This window comes from Tupaia chinensis, unplaced genomic scaffold (genome assembly GCF_000334495.1).
Source record: "Tupaia chinensis unplaced genomic scaffold, TupChi_1.0 Scaffold149011_1, whole genome shotgun sequence".
In the NCBI taxonomy this organism is placed as follows: Eukaryota; Metazoa; Chordata; class Mammalia; order Scandentia; family Tupaiidae; genus Tupaia; species Tupaia belangeri.
In genome coordinates this window covers 266,315-278,069 of record NW_006208857.1, presented here as the reverse complement: position 1 = coordinate 278,069, position 11,755 = coordinate 266,315, and the positions used below count along the sequence as shown (strand labels likewise).

At 50.3% G+C, this 11,755-nt stretch overlaps 1 protein-coding gene and 1 pseudogene across 1 annotated transcript in view; one reads left to right on the top strand and one right to left on the bottom strand.

The window, feature by feature from the left end:
• Positions 1-5,619: 5,619 nt before the first annotated feature.
• LOC102496875 (60S ribosomal protein L13a pseudogene) lies at positions 5,620-6,068 on the bottom strand (annotated as a pseudogene).
• Positions 6,069-8,622: 2,554 nt separating this feature from the next.
• Positions 8,623-11,755, top strand: part of LOC102487452 (complement C1s subcomponent) — an 11,448-nt gene continuing 8,315 nt past the window's right edge. Inside the window, exon 1 of the mRNA XM_006170840.3 lies at positions 8,623-8,723. Within this exon, the coding sequence (XP_006170902.1) occupies positions 8,623-8,723 (101 nt within the window). The remainder of the gene's footprint in view (positions 8,724-11,755) is intronic.

The window sequence follows — 11,755 nt, the reverse complement described above, 5'->3', positions numbered from 1 at the left end:
CCGCCCACGGCGTGCGCATTGGCTGCAGGCACGCCCAGGGGCTCCAGGCTCGCCAGGCTATTGGCCAGTCTCAGCTTGGGGCGGGGCCTAGCACAGCAAGGTAGGAAGAGGGCGGGGCCGAGCGTTTGTAAGGCAAAGGTGACTCCTGGCGAGAATGGGAACGGCGGCAGGGGGCGGGCGGGGCTTGGACTGGGCACCCAGGGCTGCTATTGGAAAGGCTGAAGCCCGCGGCGTGGGGGCAGAACAACTCTGTCCTAACCGCTCGTGGGCGGAGTCCGTCAGAGCGAGTGTCCGGCCGGCTCACTCTCGGTCTTCCCATTGGCTGAGACGGAGCAGGCGAGAGTCGGAGCGGGAGGGGGGCCGTTTCCCCCTCCGCGAGGTTACTCTCGGTCGCCGGCGCGCTGGGGTTACTGGGGCATGTAACGGGGAGGCGGGAATCCTGCCGCAGCGCCGCGAGCGCCTCCTAACGGCGCCTCCCGGCAGTTCTCTCGGCCGCGAGCCGTTACACGCGCCACCCTCACTCGCAATCTGGGGAGGCCCCAGTGTCCCAGAAGCACCATTTGTCTGCCCTTTTTATTTCGTGGACGCCTTTTCAGTGCTGTTTCCTATAGTAAAACGTGACTTCCCCAGGGAAGTGATGAAAGTTAGGTAGGCCTGTGAAACATTATTTTAAATGTTAGACTAATTTCGTCACTATTTAAGGAATTACATGTTCATTGAATTACAAGTTCAAACAGTGCAGAAACAGAAAACAAAATAAGAGTCCTTTCTTTCCACCCTGCTTCTTATTCTCAGTTCCTACAGGTAATCCTGTTCAGATCACACACATACATACACACACACACACACACACACACACGTGCGCACGCGCGCATGTGCCAGAAATTGTGCTGGGTGAGTCTGAAGCCATGGAGCGGGGGTTGCAATGACAGCTGAACGGAGGAGTACTTGAGAGCAAAGGTGAGCCCTCAGGAGGACAGGATCCAGGGCGTATGAGCGTGTAACAAAGGAACAGGATGCCTTGTAATAACTGAACTTTGTGGAGCATGCTAGTGCAACTGCAGCCTGTGTTTATGCTTCTATAGCGCCTTGCAGTTTACAAAGCACTTTTACCCACAGTATTTCACTTCATTTCACTGGGCAACAGGGTATTTACTAGGATGGCCTTTTACAGGCACAGAGGCTTGCAGAAATGAGGGAACTTGCAAAGTTCCTTTCCCAGTAAGTGGCAGGACAGAATTTAACCTGAGGTTTGTCCAATTTCTCCTCTTTCTTTTTTGGACAAAAATTTTAAAAAACATAAAATAGTTCATTCACACAGACAAGCGGAGAGTGATATGCCATCCCCAGATTTTATTTTATTTTTTTGAGAGATTTTTACTATAGGGCATGTGCGCTCGCCAGACAGAGAGAGACAGAGAGACAGAAAGCAGGAAATCACCCCCCAGGGGGGATGGCCACAGCGCAATCCCTTCTCCTCCATTCTCCTCTCGGGATCTTGGGCACTCACGCACACACACCCGGTGTGAGTTTAAGCCACCGGGTCCGGGACTCGAACCGCGGTTGACTACGTGGCAGTCCAGCGACATAGCCATTATGCTAACTGCTGGTCCCCATCCCCAGATTTTAAAACAAGCACCACACATGCTGCTGAAGAGCCTGGCACACTGTGTACCCCTACCTGCAGCATCACCCTCCTTCCCCTCTCAGGGGTCATCTCCTCGCTGACTTGTGCTTATCGACCACAGCCTGTGTTTATACTTTACATACTGTGTGTATTCAGAAACAATATACAGTTTTTCATGCCTTTTAAACAAGCTTATTCTATTCATGATAGCTTATGAGAGAGGGAAGCACCCTGGACAGGGTTTCATCAGACATGGATCCCCTTCCTCCAGCCCTTTAGCTAGTCTGAACCCCACCAGCCAGTGTGGCTCCAGTACTGTAGTCAGTCGGCTATGGGCTGCACCACCTAGGCAGGGCAGTCTTCCACACTTTTAAACTTTACATACAAATTAAACAATATATATCATTAGAGGGTCATATGCTTGCTGAAAAGAGACAGAGAGAGGGAGAGGAGAAAGCACGCTCCCCATGGGGCATGGTCATGCCACAGTCTCTTCTGCACTTCTCCCCTTTCTTGGGATTTTGGGCACGCATGCCCAAAATACTCTCAGGTCTGAGAATTGAACTGAGAGATTGGCCATATGGGATCTGGCTGCGTTTTTTTTTTTTTTTTTTTTTTTTTTGAGGATTTTTTTTTGGGCGCGTGCCCTCGCTGGAGAGACAGAGAGACAGAAAGGAAGAAATCACTGCCCAGGGGGCATGGCCACACCGCAGTCCCTTCTCCATTCTCCTGTCGGGATCTTGGGCATGCATGCACACATGCCTAGTGTGAGTTTTAAGCCACCGGGTCCGGAACTTGAACCACGAACTACATGGGAGTCCAGTGATATTACCATTACGCTCTATTGGCCTCGGGATCTGGTTGCCTAACCACCAGGGCGTGGAGCAAGCCCTAAGCTTTATGCTAATGATATTATAATGAATGTATTGTTTGCAAGGTGATTTATGCTTAACATAAAGTTAATGGGTCACACCACAATCCTTTTCCCTCCATGTCTGTCAGGATTTTAGGCACAGATGCCCAACGTTTTTTATTCTATTCCATTTCATTAAAAAAATCGCCAACCAGGGGACCAGCAGGTGGCGTAATGGTTACATAGTAGTTAACTGTGATTTGAGTCTGGATCTGGCTGCTTCAAACTCAGCTAGCTCTATGTGCGCACCTGAAATCCCAAGAGGAGAATGGGGGAGAAGGGAATGCAGCGTGGCCATCCTCCTGGGGGTGATTTCTTTCTTTCTGTCTCTCTTGTCTCTCCAGCGAACACACACACCCTCTAGCAGAAATTCTTTTAAAAAATTGCCTACCAGGACTCCCTAGCTTAATTGTAATACTTACTAGCAGTTTATAGCTCTTACTTTAGAAAATACCCCTTAGGGTTTGTATCCAGGAAGGGAATTATAGATTGCAAGGTGTGTACACCTGTAACTTGACTAGATTTTCCAGTTAAAGTTTGACTAGATGTTATTTAATACTCCTGAAACATCTGATATGCTGAGCTTAGTAAAATATATTTGTCAGCTAGGCTCTGTTTAAAAATGTAGAAAGTGGCTCGGGTTCTTTGATGTTGTACTGACTTGCAGCACTACAAGTCACGTGGTGACAGCAGTTCAAATCCCTGCCCTGGTCAGTCTGAAAACATCCTGGGTGTGTGAGTGAGTGCCCAGGACCCTGAGAAGCTGAAGGACTGAAGGAAGAGTGTTTCGGTGTGACCGGATCCTATGGAGGGTTCCTCTCTCTCTCATGTGCATGTCCTCTCTCATTTTTAAAAAATGAGGTCAGCTTCTCTTTGCGTTATATGACTAGGTGACATGTTTTCTCCTTGCATCTCTGCGGTTCTGAAAGAAGGTGGGCACAGGACAGAGGCTGGGTTTAGGCTGACACCACAGGTGCCTCTTTGCCTTCTCCTCAGGTGTTTGGTCAGCCACATTCTCTTCATTCTTCCCTCCGTCTCCAGTTACACTGGCTGGTGACAGGGAGAAGAGATAAGATTATATGGCCTGAGGGCCAGCCGGTGGCGTGGTGGCTAAGGACGCTGAACTCCCGCATGGCTGACCACAGTCTGAGTCCCAGACCTGGCACCTTGCTTTCTCACTTTCTCTACCTCGGTCCCTCTCTGGTCAAATTTTAAAAAATAAACTAAAATAAAATTTTAAAAAAGGTTATATGGACTTCTACTTTATAACAATGCACTTACTGAGGGCTTCATCAGTCCGGTTCTGTGCTAGAGCCTCAGAATACAAAGATATGTGAGAAATAACCCCTGCCCTCCAGAAGATCTGTGTCCTGTGGGAGGAGAGAGATGAGGACGATTACAAAACAAAAACTTAGCCTGTTTGTGCTGCTATGACAAAATGCCTGCAAGTCATAAATAGTAGAAATGTATTTCTCACAGCTCTGGAGACTGGGAAGCCCATGATCAAGGCACCAGCAGGCTTGGTGTCTGGTGGGGGCCTCTCTCTGTTTCTGAGATGGTGCCTTGAACATAACTTTCTTTGGAGGGACTAACTCTGTTCTCGCAGAGCAGAAGGGAAGGAGGGGGATGAACCCAGTCCCTTGAGCCGTTTTATAAGGGCTCCAATCTCATCCTAAACGTCTCATCTCTTTGAAGTTTATTTTGGGGCTAACCGGTGGTGTGGTGGCTAGGGTGCTGGATTCCCACATGGCCAACCATAGTTCAAGCCCTGGGCCCAGTGGCTTGAGCTCTGGACCTGGTGGCTTGAAAATCACAACAGATAAATAGATAGACAAATAATTAAATAAATAAATGTAAAAAATAATTTTATTTCCTCTGAGAGAGAGGCAGAGACAGAGAGACAAAAAGATAGAGATAAGTGGGCACCCCCAATAGGGTCCTCATGCCACGATCCCAAGAAGGGAATGGATGAGAAGGGATTGTGGTGTGGCCATTCCCCCTGGGGGGTGATTTCTCGCTTTCTGTCTTTCTGTCTCTCTCTGTCTTTCTGGGGAGCACATGTGACCTACAGCAAAAAACTCTCCAAAAAAATAAAATAAATAAATAATTCTTAAAAGAAAAAAGAAAGGGATTCTGGTTCCTATGGCTTGCCTTAGGTATGAGGGGTGGTAGATAGGAGGGCAGAAGGTCAGAGAGGAACTCTGACCTCGAGGCTGTCACACTTTGGGGGTCATAACACTGTGCCATCCATCCCCAAATTCAGTATTTCTCATGTCTCTTCTCCCAAGAATCCCTTAACCATCAGGCTGCAAGGCCAACCTGATCCTTTTTTAAAAGATTTTTTTGTCATAGGGTGTGTGTGCTTGCTGGAGAGAGACAGACAGAGAGATGGGTGGGGGGGTGAGAAATCACCCCCAGGAAGGATGGTCACACAACAATCCCTTCTCCTCCAGTCTCCCCTAGGTATTTTGGGCATGCAGCATGATTTTCAAGCCACAGGGTCTGGGACTCGAACAACACGGCCATGGGGGACACAGCCATCTTAACCACCACACCACTGACTGACCTTGACACCACAATCCACCCCATCTTATCCAGCCTGGATAATGGGCACGCATGCCCTGGCATTTGGGCAGGTCTTTGGATGTGAACCTGGAATCTTCTCATGTGGCGTCAGCCTTGAAGAGCGTTGCATTTTACTGCCCTGTCACTATCTGGCTCTAGTTTCTATTTCTTTCTTTCCTTCAGAGAGGTTTTTGCTACAGGGCGTGTGCACTCGCCAGAAAGACAGAGAGAGAAAGAGAGACAGAAAGCGAGAAATCACCCCCTGGGGGGATGGCCATGCTGCAATCCCTTCCCCTCCATTCTCCTTTCGGGATCGTGGGCACGCACGCACACGCGCCTGGCGTGAGTTTAAGCCACTGGGTTTGGAACTCCAACTGTGGTCGACTACGTGGGAGTCCAGCGACATAGCCATTACGCCCACTGCTGTTCCCCAGTTTCTATTTCTTAATGTTGGCAACTAATAAAATATTTTTGAAACTTTTTATTTTTTAGGCATGCACCACCTTTGTTGGGCTCAGACCAGGAGTCCACAGGTCTTGAGGAGCTCTGTGTATTTGCCAGTTTTCTTTGCCATATTCTTTCCAGCCTGTGTCGTAACCTCACGAACTGTTTCGCCTTCCAGCAGTGCTCCTTGGCCTTCTCCTTCTCGTCCTCCTTCAGGGTGGCCGTCACTGCCTGGTACTCCCAGATGATCTCGTGAGCTGGGTGCCCCAAGTAGGCAAACTTTCTTGTAGGCTTCAGTCGTACAGCCTTGAGAGCAGCGGGCACCACCATCCGCTTTTCCTTACCATAGGGGGCGGGATCCTGTAGCTCACCCTGAGGCGGTCCAGGGCGGCCTGACTGCACTTGGTCTTAAGCAGCAGCATGCCTCGCGCGGCCTGCCAGGAAATGCGGCTGGGTGGGGAAGTGGTTGGCGCCATGGGAGGGACTGGTGCTCATCTGCTGACGGAGGAAGGCCAGGACCTTTAATCCTGTAGAAATTGCCAGAAATGCCGATGCCCTCATAGCGTGTGACTGTCACCGACCAGCACCTGCTTGGCTACGATGCCAGGCCACCGCGAGGACGCCCAGGAGACAGCCTTGGCCACTGAGCACCAGGACCTGCCCCTCTGCCGTCTTCAGCAGCCGCCTGGAAAAGTCTAATAAAATCTTAAAATGTGGGGCCAGCAGGTGGCCTGGTGGTTAAGGCTCTGGACACTCCCACATGGCTGACCACAGTTCGAGTCCCAGACCTGGTGACTTGCCTTCTCACTCTCCCCCTCTTTCTCTCTGAGTCTCTCTCTGGTCAAATTAAAATAAATGGATGAATAAACAAAATAAAATAAATAATTCTTTAAAAAAAAAAACCCAAAACCTTAAAATGTTGTATAATCCGGTACCATAGAAGATAAACCAAACACGTTTGCTGGCCAGGTTTGGCTACATGCCACTCATTCATAGACTCTGCTTTGATGTATTTTCCGTCCTTTCTGATGGTTTCACCAGAGTAGTGGGGGCTGAGGGCAGTGGTCCCAGCCTGGCTTGGGATTCTGACATATCACCTGTCTCTGGTAACCGGGTGAGGTGGGTTTACCGATAATCTATTGAGTATTTGCATAAGGGGCCTCCTGGGCTAGGTCTCGCCCAAAAGGAAGAAGGGACCTGTCAGGATAAGCTCAGCTTAGCAGAATCCCAGGGCTGGAGCTGACCTCTGACTGTGCTGGACTGCAACTCTGTGAGGGCACGTCCTGTGTCCCCTTTGTCAATGCTCTACTTGTGGAGCCTAGCACAGAGCCTGGGACATGACAGATACACCTGGGAGCATTTATGGGCCGACTGATATTCAAAGCATATGTTCCCTACCTGTCCGTCAATGTGGTTTTCACCTCAGTCCAGAGGAATTCATATCTGGATCCTGCAGGATTGAGGTAAAAATACAGGGATCCTGTCACTGAAAACTCTGTGAGGCATTCGGGGGATTTTCCCACTGCCTCAGTACTCCCTAAGAAGAATAACCCCAAAGAGGAGGTGGTATTTTCTTTCTCTCCCATTCCTGGGCAGTTTTTCTGTGTAACAGCAGGGGGCTCTGTCCAGCAGATGGTGCTGCTGAGCGCTGCTGGGTGACTGGACAAGAGAGAAACACAAGGCTGGAGTTCCCCGTATGTGGGTGGTTCGGTGGGGGCAGAGCCAGAGGAATGTTAATGGGACCCCGTTTGTGTCCACAGGCTGGGTAATTATGGGTTATAGCAGGGTTTGTGGTAGAGACGAGTAACTGCTCCCCAAACCTTCGCTTTCTGGGCGCATGCACTGCAGTTGTGTGGTCTGTGGTTGAGTATCTAGACTGTGGGAACATGAGTAGATGTTACGTGGACCACACGTGGGCGTGGCCCATAGGAACCTCCCTGCTGTGCGATCCTCCATGTTCACTTCTCACAGTGACCTGGACAATGGCAGGGCCTTTTCTGTCCTGGGTCTAGAATCTGTAAAATGCTGAATTTTAAAACACATACAGCTTTGGGACCAGCAGTTGGCATAATGGCTATGTCACTGGACTCCCAGGTAGTCGACACTGGTTCGAGTCAGGGACTCGGTGTCTTAAACTCACACCAGGTGCGTGTGTGTGCATGCCCAAGATCCTGAGAGGAGAATGGAGGAGAAGGGATTGCGGCGTGGCCATCCCCCTGGGGGGTGATTTCTCGCTTTCTGTCTCTCTGTCTCTCGCTGTCTGTCAGGGGAGCGCATGCGCCCTATAGTGAAAAACCTCTCAAAGAAAAAAAAAAAAAAAGGTTCAGCTTTTCCTTTTTTCTCAAGCTGCTGAGTCTGGAATTCGAATCGCCCATGGCCATGTGGGATCCAGCTGCCTTACCAACAAGGTTGTGGACGGGCCCTCCTCTTAGTATTAATCTCCTTTTCCCACAAACCACATGACTTCCCTGGAAATTCTGAAACACCCCCTTTGGCTGAAAATGAGCACTGAGCAATGGGTGAAATCCCCTATTCCTTCATCCTCCCCAGCAGCCTTGGATGAAGGGCTTGCAGCCTGGGAGGCTGCAGCTCTGGTTTGAAAAGCAGAGGGAGCTCCAGGATCAAGGCTGTTGTATAATCCGGTACCATAGAAGATAAACCAAACACGTTTGCTGGCCAGGTTTGGCTACATGCCACTCATTCATAGACTCTGCTTTGATGTATTTTCCGTCCTTTCTGATGGTTTCACCAGAGTAGTGGGGGCTGAGGGCAGTGGTCCCAGCCTGGCTTGGGATTCTGACATATCACCTGTCTCTGGTAACCGGGTGAGGTGGGTTTACCGATAATCTATTGAGTATTTGCATAAGGGGCCTCCTGGGCTAGGTCTCGCCCAAAAGGAAGAAGGGACCTGTCAGGATAAGCTCAGCTTAGCAGAATCCCAGGGCTGGAGCTGACCTCTGACTGTGCTGGACTGCAACTCTGTGAGGGCACGTCCTGTGTCCCCTTTGTCAATGCTCTACTTGTGGAGCCTAGCACAGAGCCTGGGACATGACAGATACACCTGGGAGCATTTATGGGCCGACTGATATTCAAAGCATATGTTCCCTACCTGTCCGTCAATGTGGTTTTCACCTCAGTCCAGAGGAATTCATATCTGGATCCTGCAGGATTGAGGTAAAAATACAGGGATCCTGTCACTGAAAACTCTGTGAGGCATTCGGGGGATTTTCCCACTGCCTCAGTACTCCCTAAGAAGAATAACCCCAAAGAGGAGGTGGTATTTTCTTTCTCTCCCATTCCTGGGCAGTTTTTCTGTGTAACAGCAGGGGGCTCTGTCCAGCAGATGGTGCTGCTGAGCGCTGCTGGGTGACTGGACAAGAGAGAAACACAAGGCTGGAGTTCCCCGTATGTGGGTGGTTCGGTGGGGGCAGAGCCAGAGGAATGTTAATGGGACCCCGTTTGTGTCCACAGGCTGGGTAATTATGGGTTATAGCAGGGTTTGTGGTAGAGACGAGTAACTGCTCCCCAAACCTTCGCTTTCTGGGCGCATGCACTGCAGTTGTGTGGTCTGTGGTTGAGTATCTAGACTGTGGGAACATGAGTAGATGTTACGTGGACCACACGTGGGCGTGGCCCATAGGAACCTCCCTGCTGTGCGATCCTCCATGTTCACTTCTCACAGTGACCTGGACAATGGCAGGGCCTTTTCTGTCCTGGGTCTAGAATCTGTAAAATGCTGAATTTTAAAACACATACAGCTTTGGGACCAGCAGTTGGCATAATGGCTATGTCACTGGACTCCCAGGTAGTCGACACTGGTTCGAGTCAGGGACTCGGTGTCTTAAACTCACACCAGGTGCGTGTGTGTGCATGCCCAAGATCCTGAGAGGAGAATGGAGGAGAAGGGATTGCGGCGTGGCCATCCCCCTGGGGGGTGATTTCTCGCTTTCTGTCTCTCTGTCTCTCGCTGTCTGTCAGGGGAGCGCATGCGCCCTATAGTGAAAAACCTCTCAAAGAAAAAAAAAAAAAAAGGTTCAGCTTTTCCTTTTTTCTCAAGCTGCTGAGTCTGGAATTCGAATCGCCCATGGCCATGTGGGATCCAGCTGCCTTACCAACAAGGTTGTGGACGGGCCCTCCTCTTAGTATTAATCTCCTTTTCCCACAAACCACATGACTTCCCTGGAAATTCTGAAACACCCCCTTTGGCTGAAAATGAGCACTGAGCAATGGGTGAAATCCCCTATTCCTTCATCCTCCCCAGCAGCCTTGGATGAAGGGCTTTCAGCCTGGGAGGCTGCAGCTCTGGTTTGAAAAGCAGAGGGAGCTCCAGGATCAAGGCTGAGTTCCCCTTTCCCTAGGCCGTGGTCTCCCAGCTTCCTCTCTGTTTAGATCAGGGGATTTCGGACATGCACACACAGGCAGGGATCAGAAGAACAGAACCGGGGCAGGGAGGCTGGCTGGAGGTTCCTGCAGAGGGTGCGTCGGGCCAGGTGCCCTGGGAGCCTGCAGTGTCGCCCAGCTAGCTGCTGCAGGAGAGAGGGACGGGCCCACTTGCTTTCATCAGCTTTTGAAGGTAAAAACCTTGCAAAGAGCAGAGCTTTAACGGAGGAAAGAAGAAAGACGAAAAATTGCACTAAGGCAGGTTTTGGGGAAAGATGGGAATGGGAGGATTTGGAAAAAGCAAAATAAAAAAGATAGAGTACAAACAACCTATTTACTCCTCTTAGGTTGGCCCTCTTCATGCCCACTTACCTCACCACACACCACTGCTTTCAAGGGTAAAAGACTATTTTGGCAAGACTTTTCTAGAAACCGTGGGAACATGTTTCGTTTGTTTAAGGAAGAAAAAGTAAAAAGGAACGAGAAAAGAAACAATCACAAAGAAATCCTGGAAAATTAGTGGAGGGCATTTCCTTCCCTACCTTTCCTGTCCTCTTCATTTCTTGTCACCCAGCTGTCCCCACACGGCCCTGTGTGAGAGGCTGGCCCTGGCCTTTTTAGACCACTTCTTCCAAGCCGTCTGCAGTTCTCTGCTACAAGCTGCTCATCCCATCATGGCCCTAGGGAGCAACAGCAGAAATAAACGTAAGGGGACCAGCAGATGGCTTAGCGATTATGTCTCTGGACTCCCACATGGTCAACTGTGGTTACAGTCCGGGACCTGGTAGCTTAAAACTCATACCGGGAGTGTGTGTGTGTGTGTGTGTGTGTGTGTGTGTGTGTGTGGCCAAGATCCTGGAAAGAGAATGGAGAAGAGGTTGCAAAGTGGCCATCCTCCCTGGAGGGTGATTCTCACGTTCCTTCTCACTGTCTGTTTCTCTCTCTCTCTCTTTTAAAAAGAGTTACTTTATTTAACTTCATTTATTTACTTTAATTTGACCAGAGAGAGACAGAGCAAGAGAAAGAGAGGAGAAGTGAGAAAGCAAGCCACCAGGTCCAGGGCTCGAACTGCAGTCAACCACGTGGGAGTTCAATGCCCTCAAACGCCACATCTCCTGCTGGCCCCTATGTCTCTCTCTCTTCTGTGAGCACACATGCCCTAAGGCAAAAACACTCTTAAGAAAAAAAAAAAGAAAGAAAAGAAAATAAATGCACACAAGAATGAACATCCCAGCGAGGCTGGCTGGGAGAGGGGGCTCTTTGTGAAGTAGGAGGAGACTTGTCCTAGGGAGTTGGTCACCGTGGGCGGAGACTTCTGAGAACTCCAGATGGGGACCAGCAGGTGGCCAGGTGGTTGAGGTAGCCGGATTCCACGTGGTGGGCTGCGTGGTCTGAGTTCTGGAAACGGCAGCTCGAATACGCATCAGTGCCTGTGCTTGCCTGCCCAGGACCCTGAGCAGAGGGTAGAGGGGAGGGATGGCAGGGACCGGCAAGCTTTCTTTCCCCTCACTCGCTCTGCCTCGTCTGGTGAGAGCATGTGCCCTCTGGCAAATTAAAACAAACAAGACCCCAAGTTCCACGTGGAGATGGGGATATCGTTCTGTGAGGGCAGGGGAGACACTGGTAGAGTCGGGGTGAGGGACGCAGGAGAACAGAGGACGAAGGAAACTGGGAGAAATGACTCTTCCCTTTGGGGGGAACTCAGAGAAGGTCAGGGAAGCAGTGGGGGAGAGCGAGGTTCAGTCCCAGACTCAACAGCTAGTCGTGGGGGACCAGGGGGTGTGAGAGCCAAACGGCGGTGGTGATCTGGCTCTGACTAACCCGTG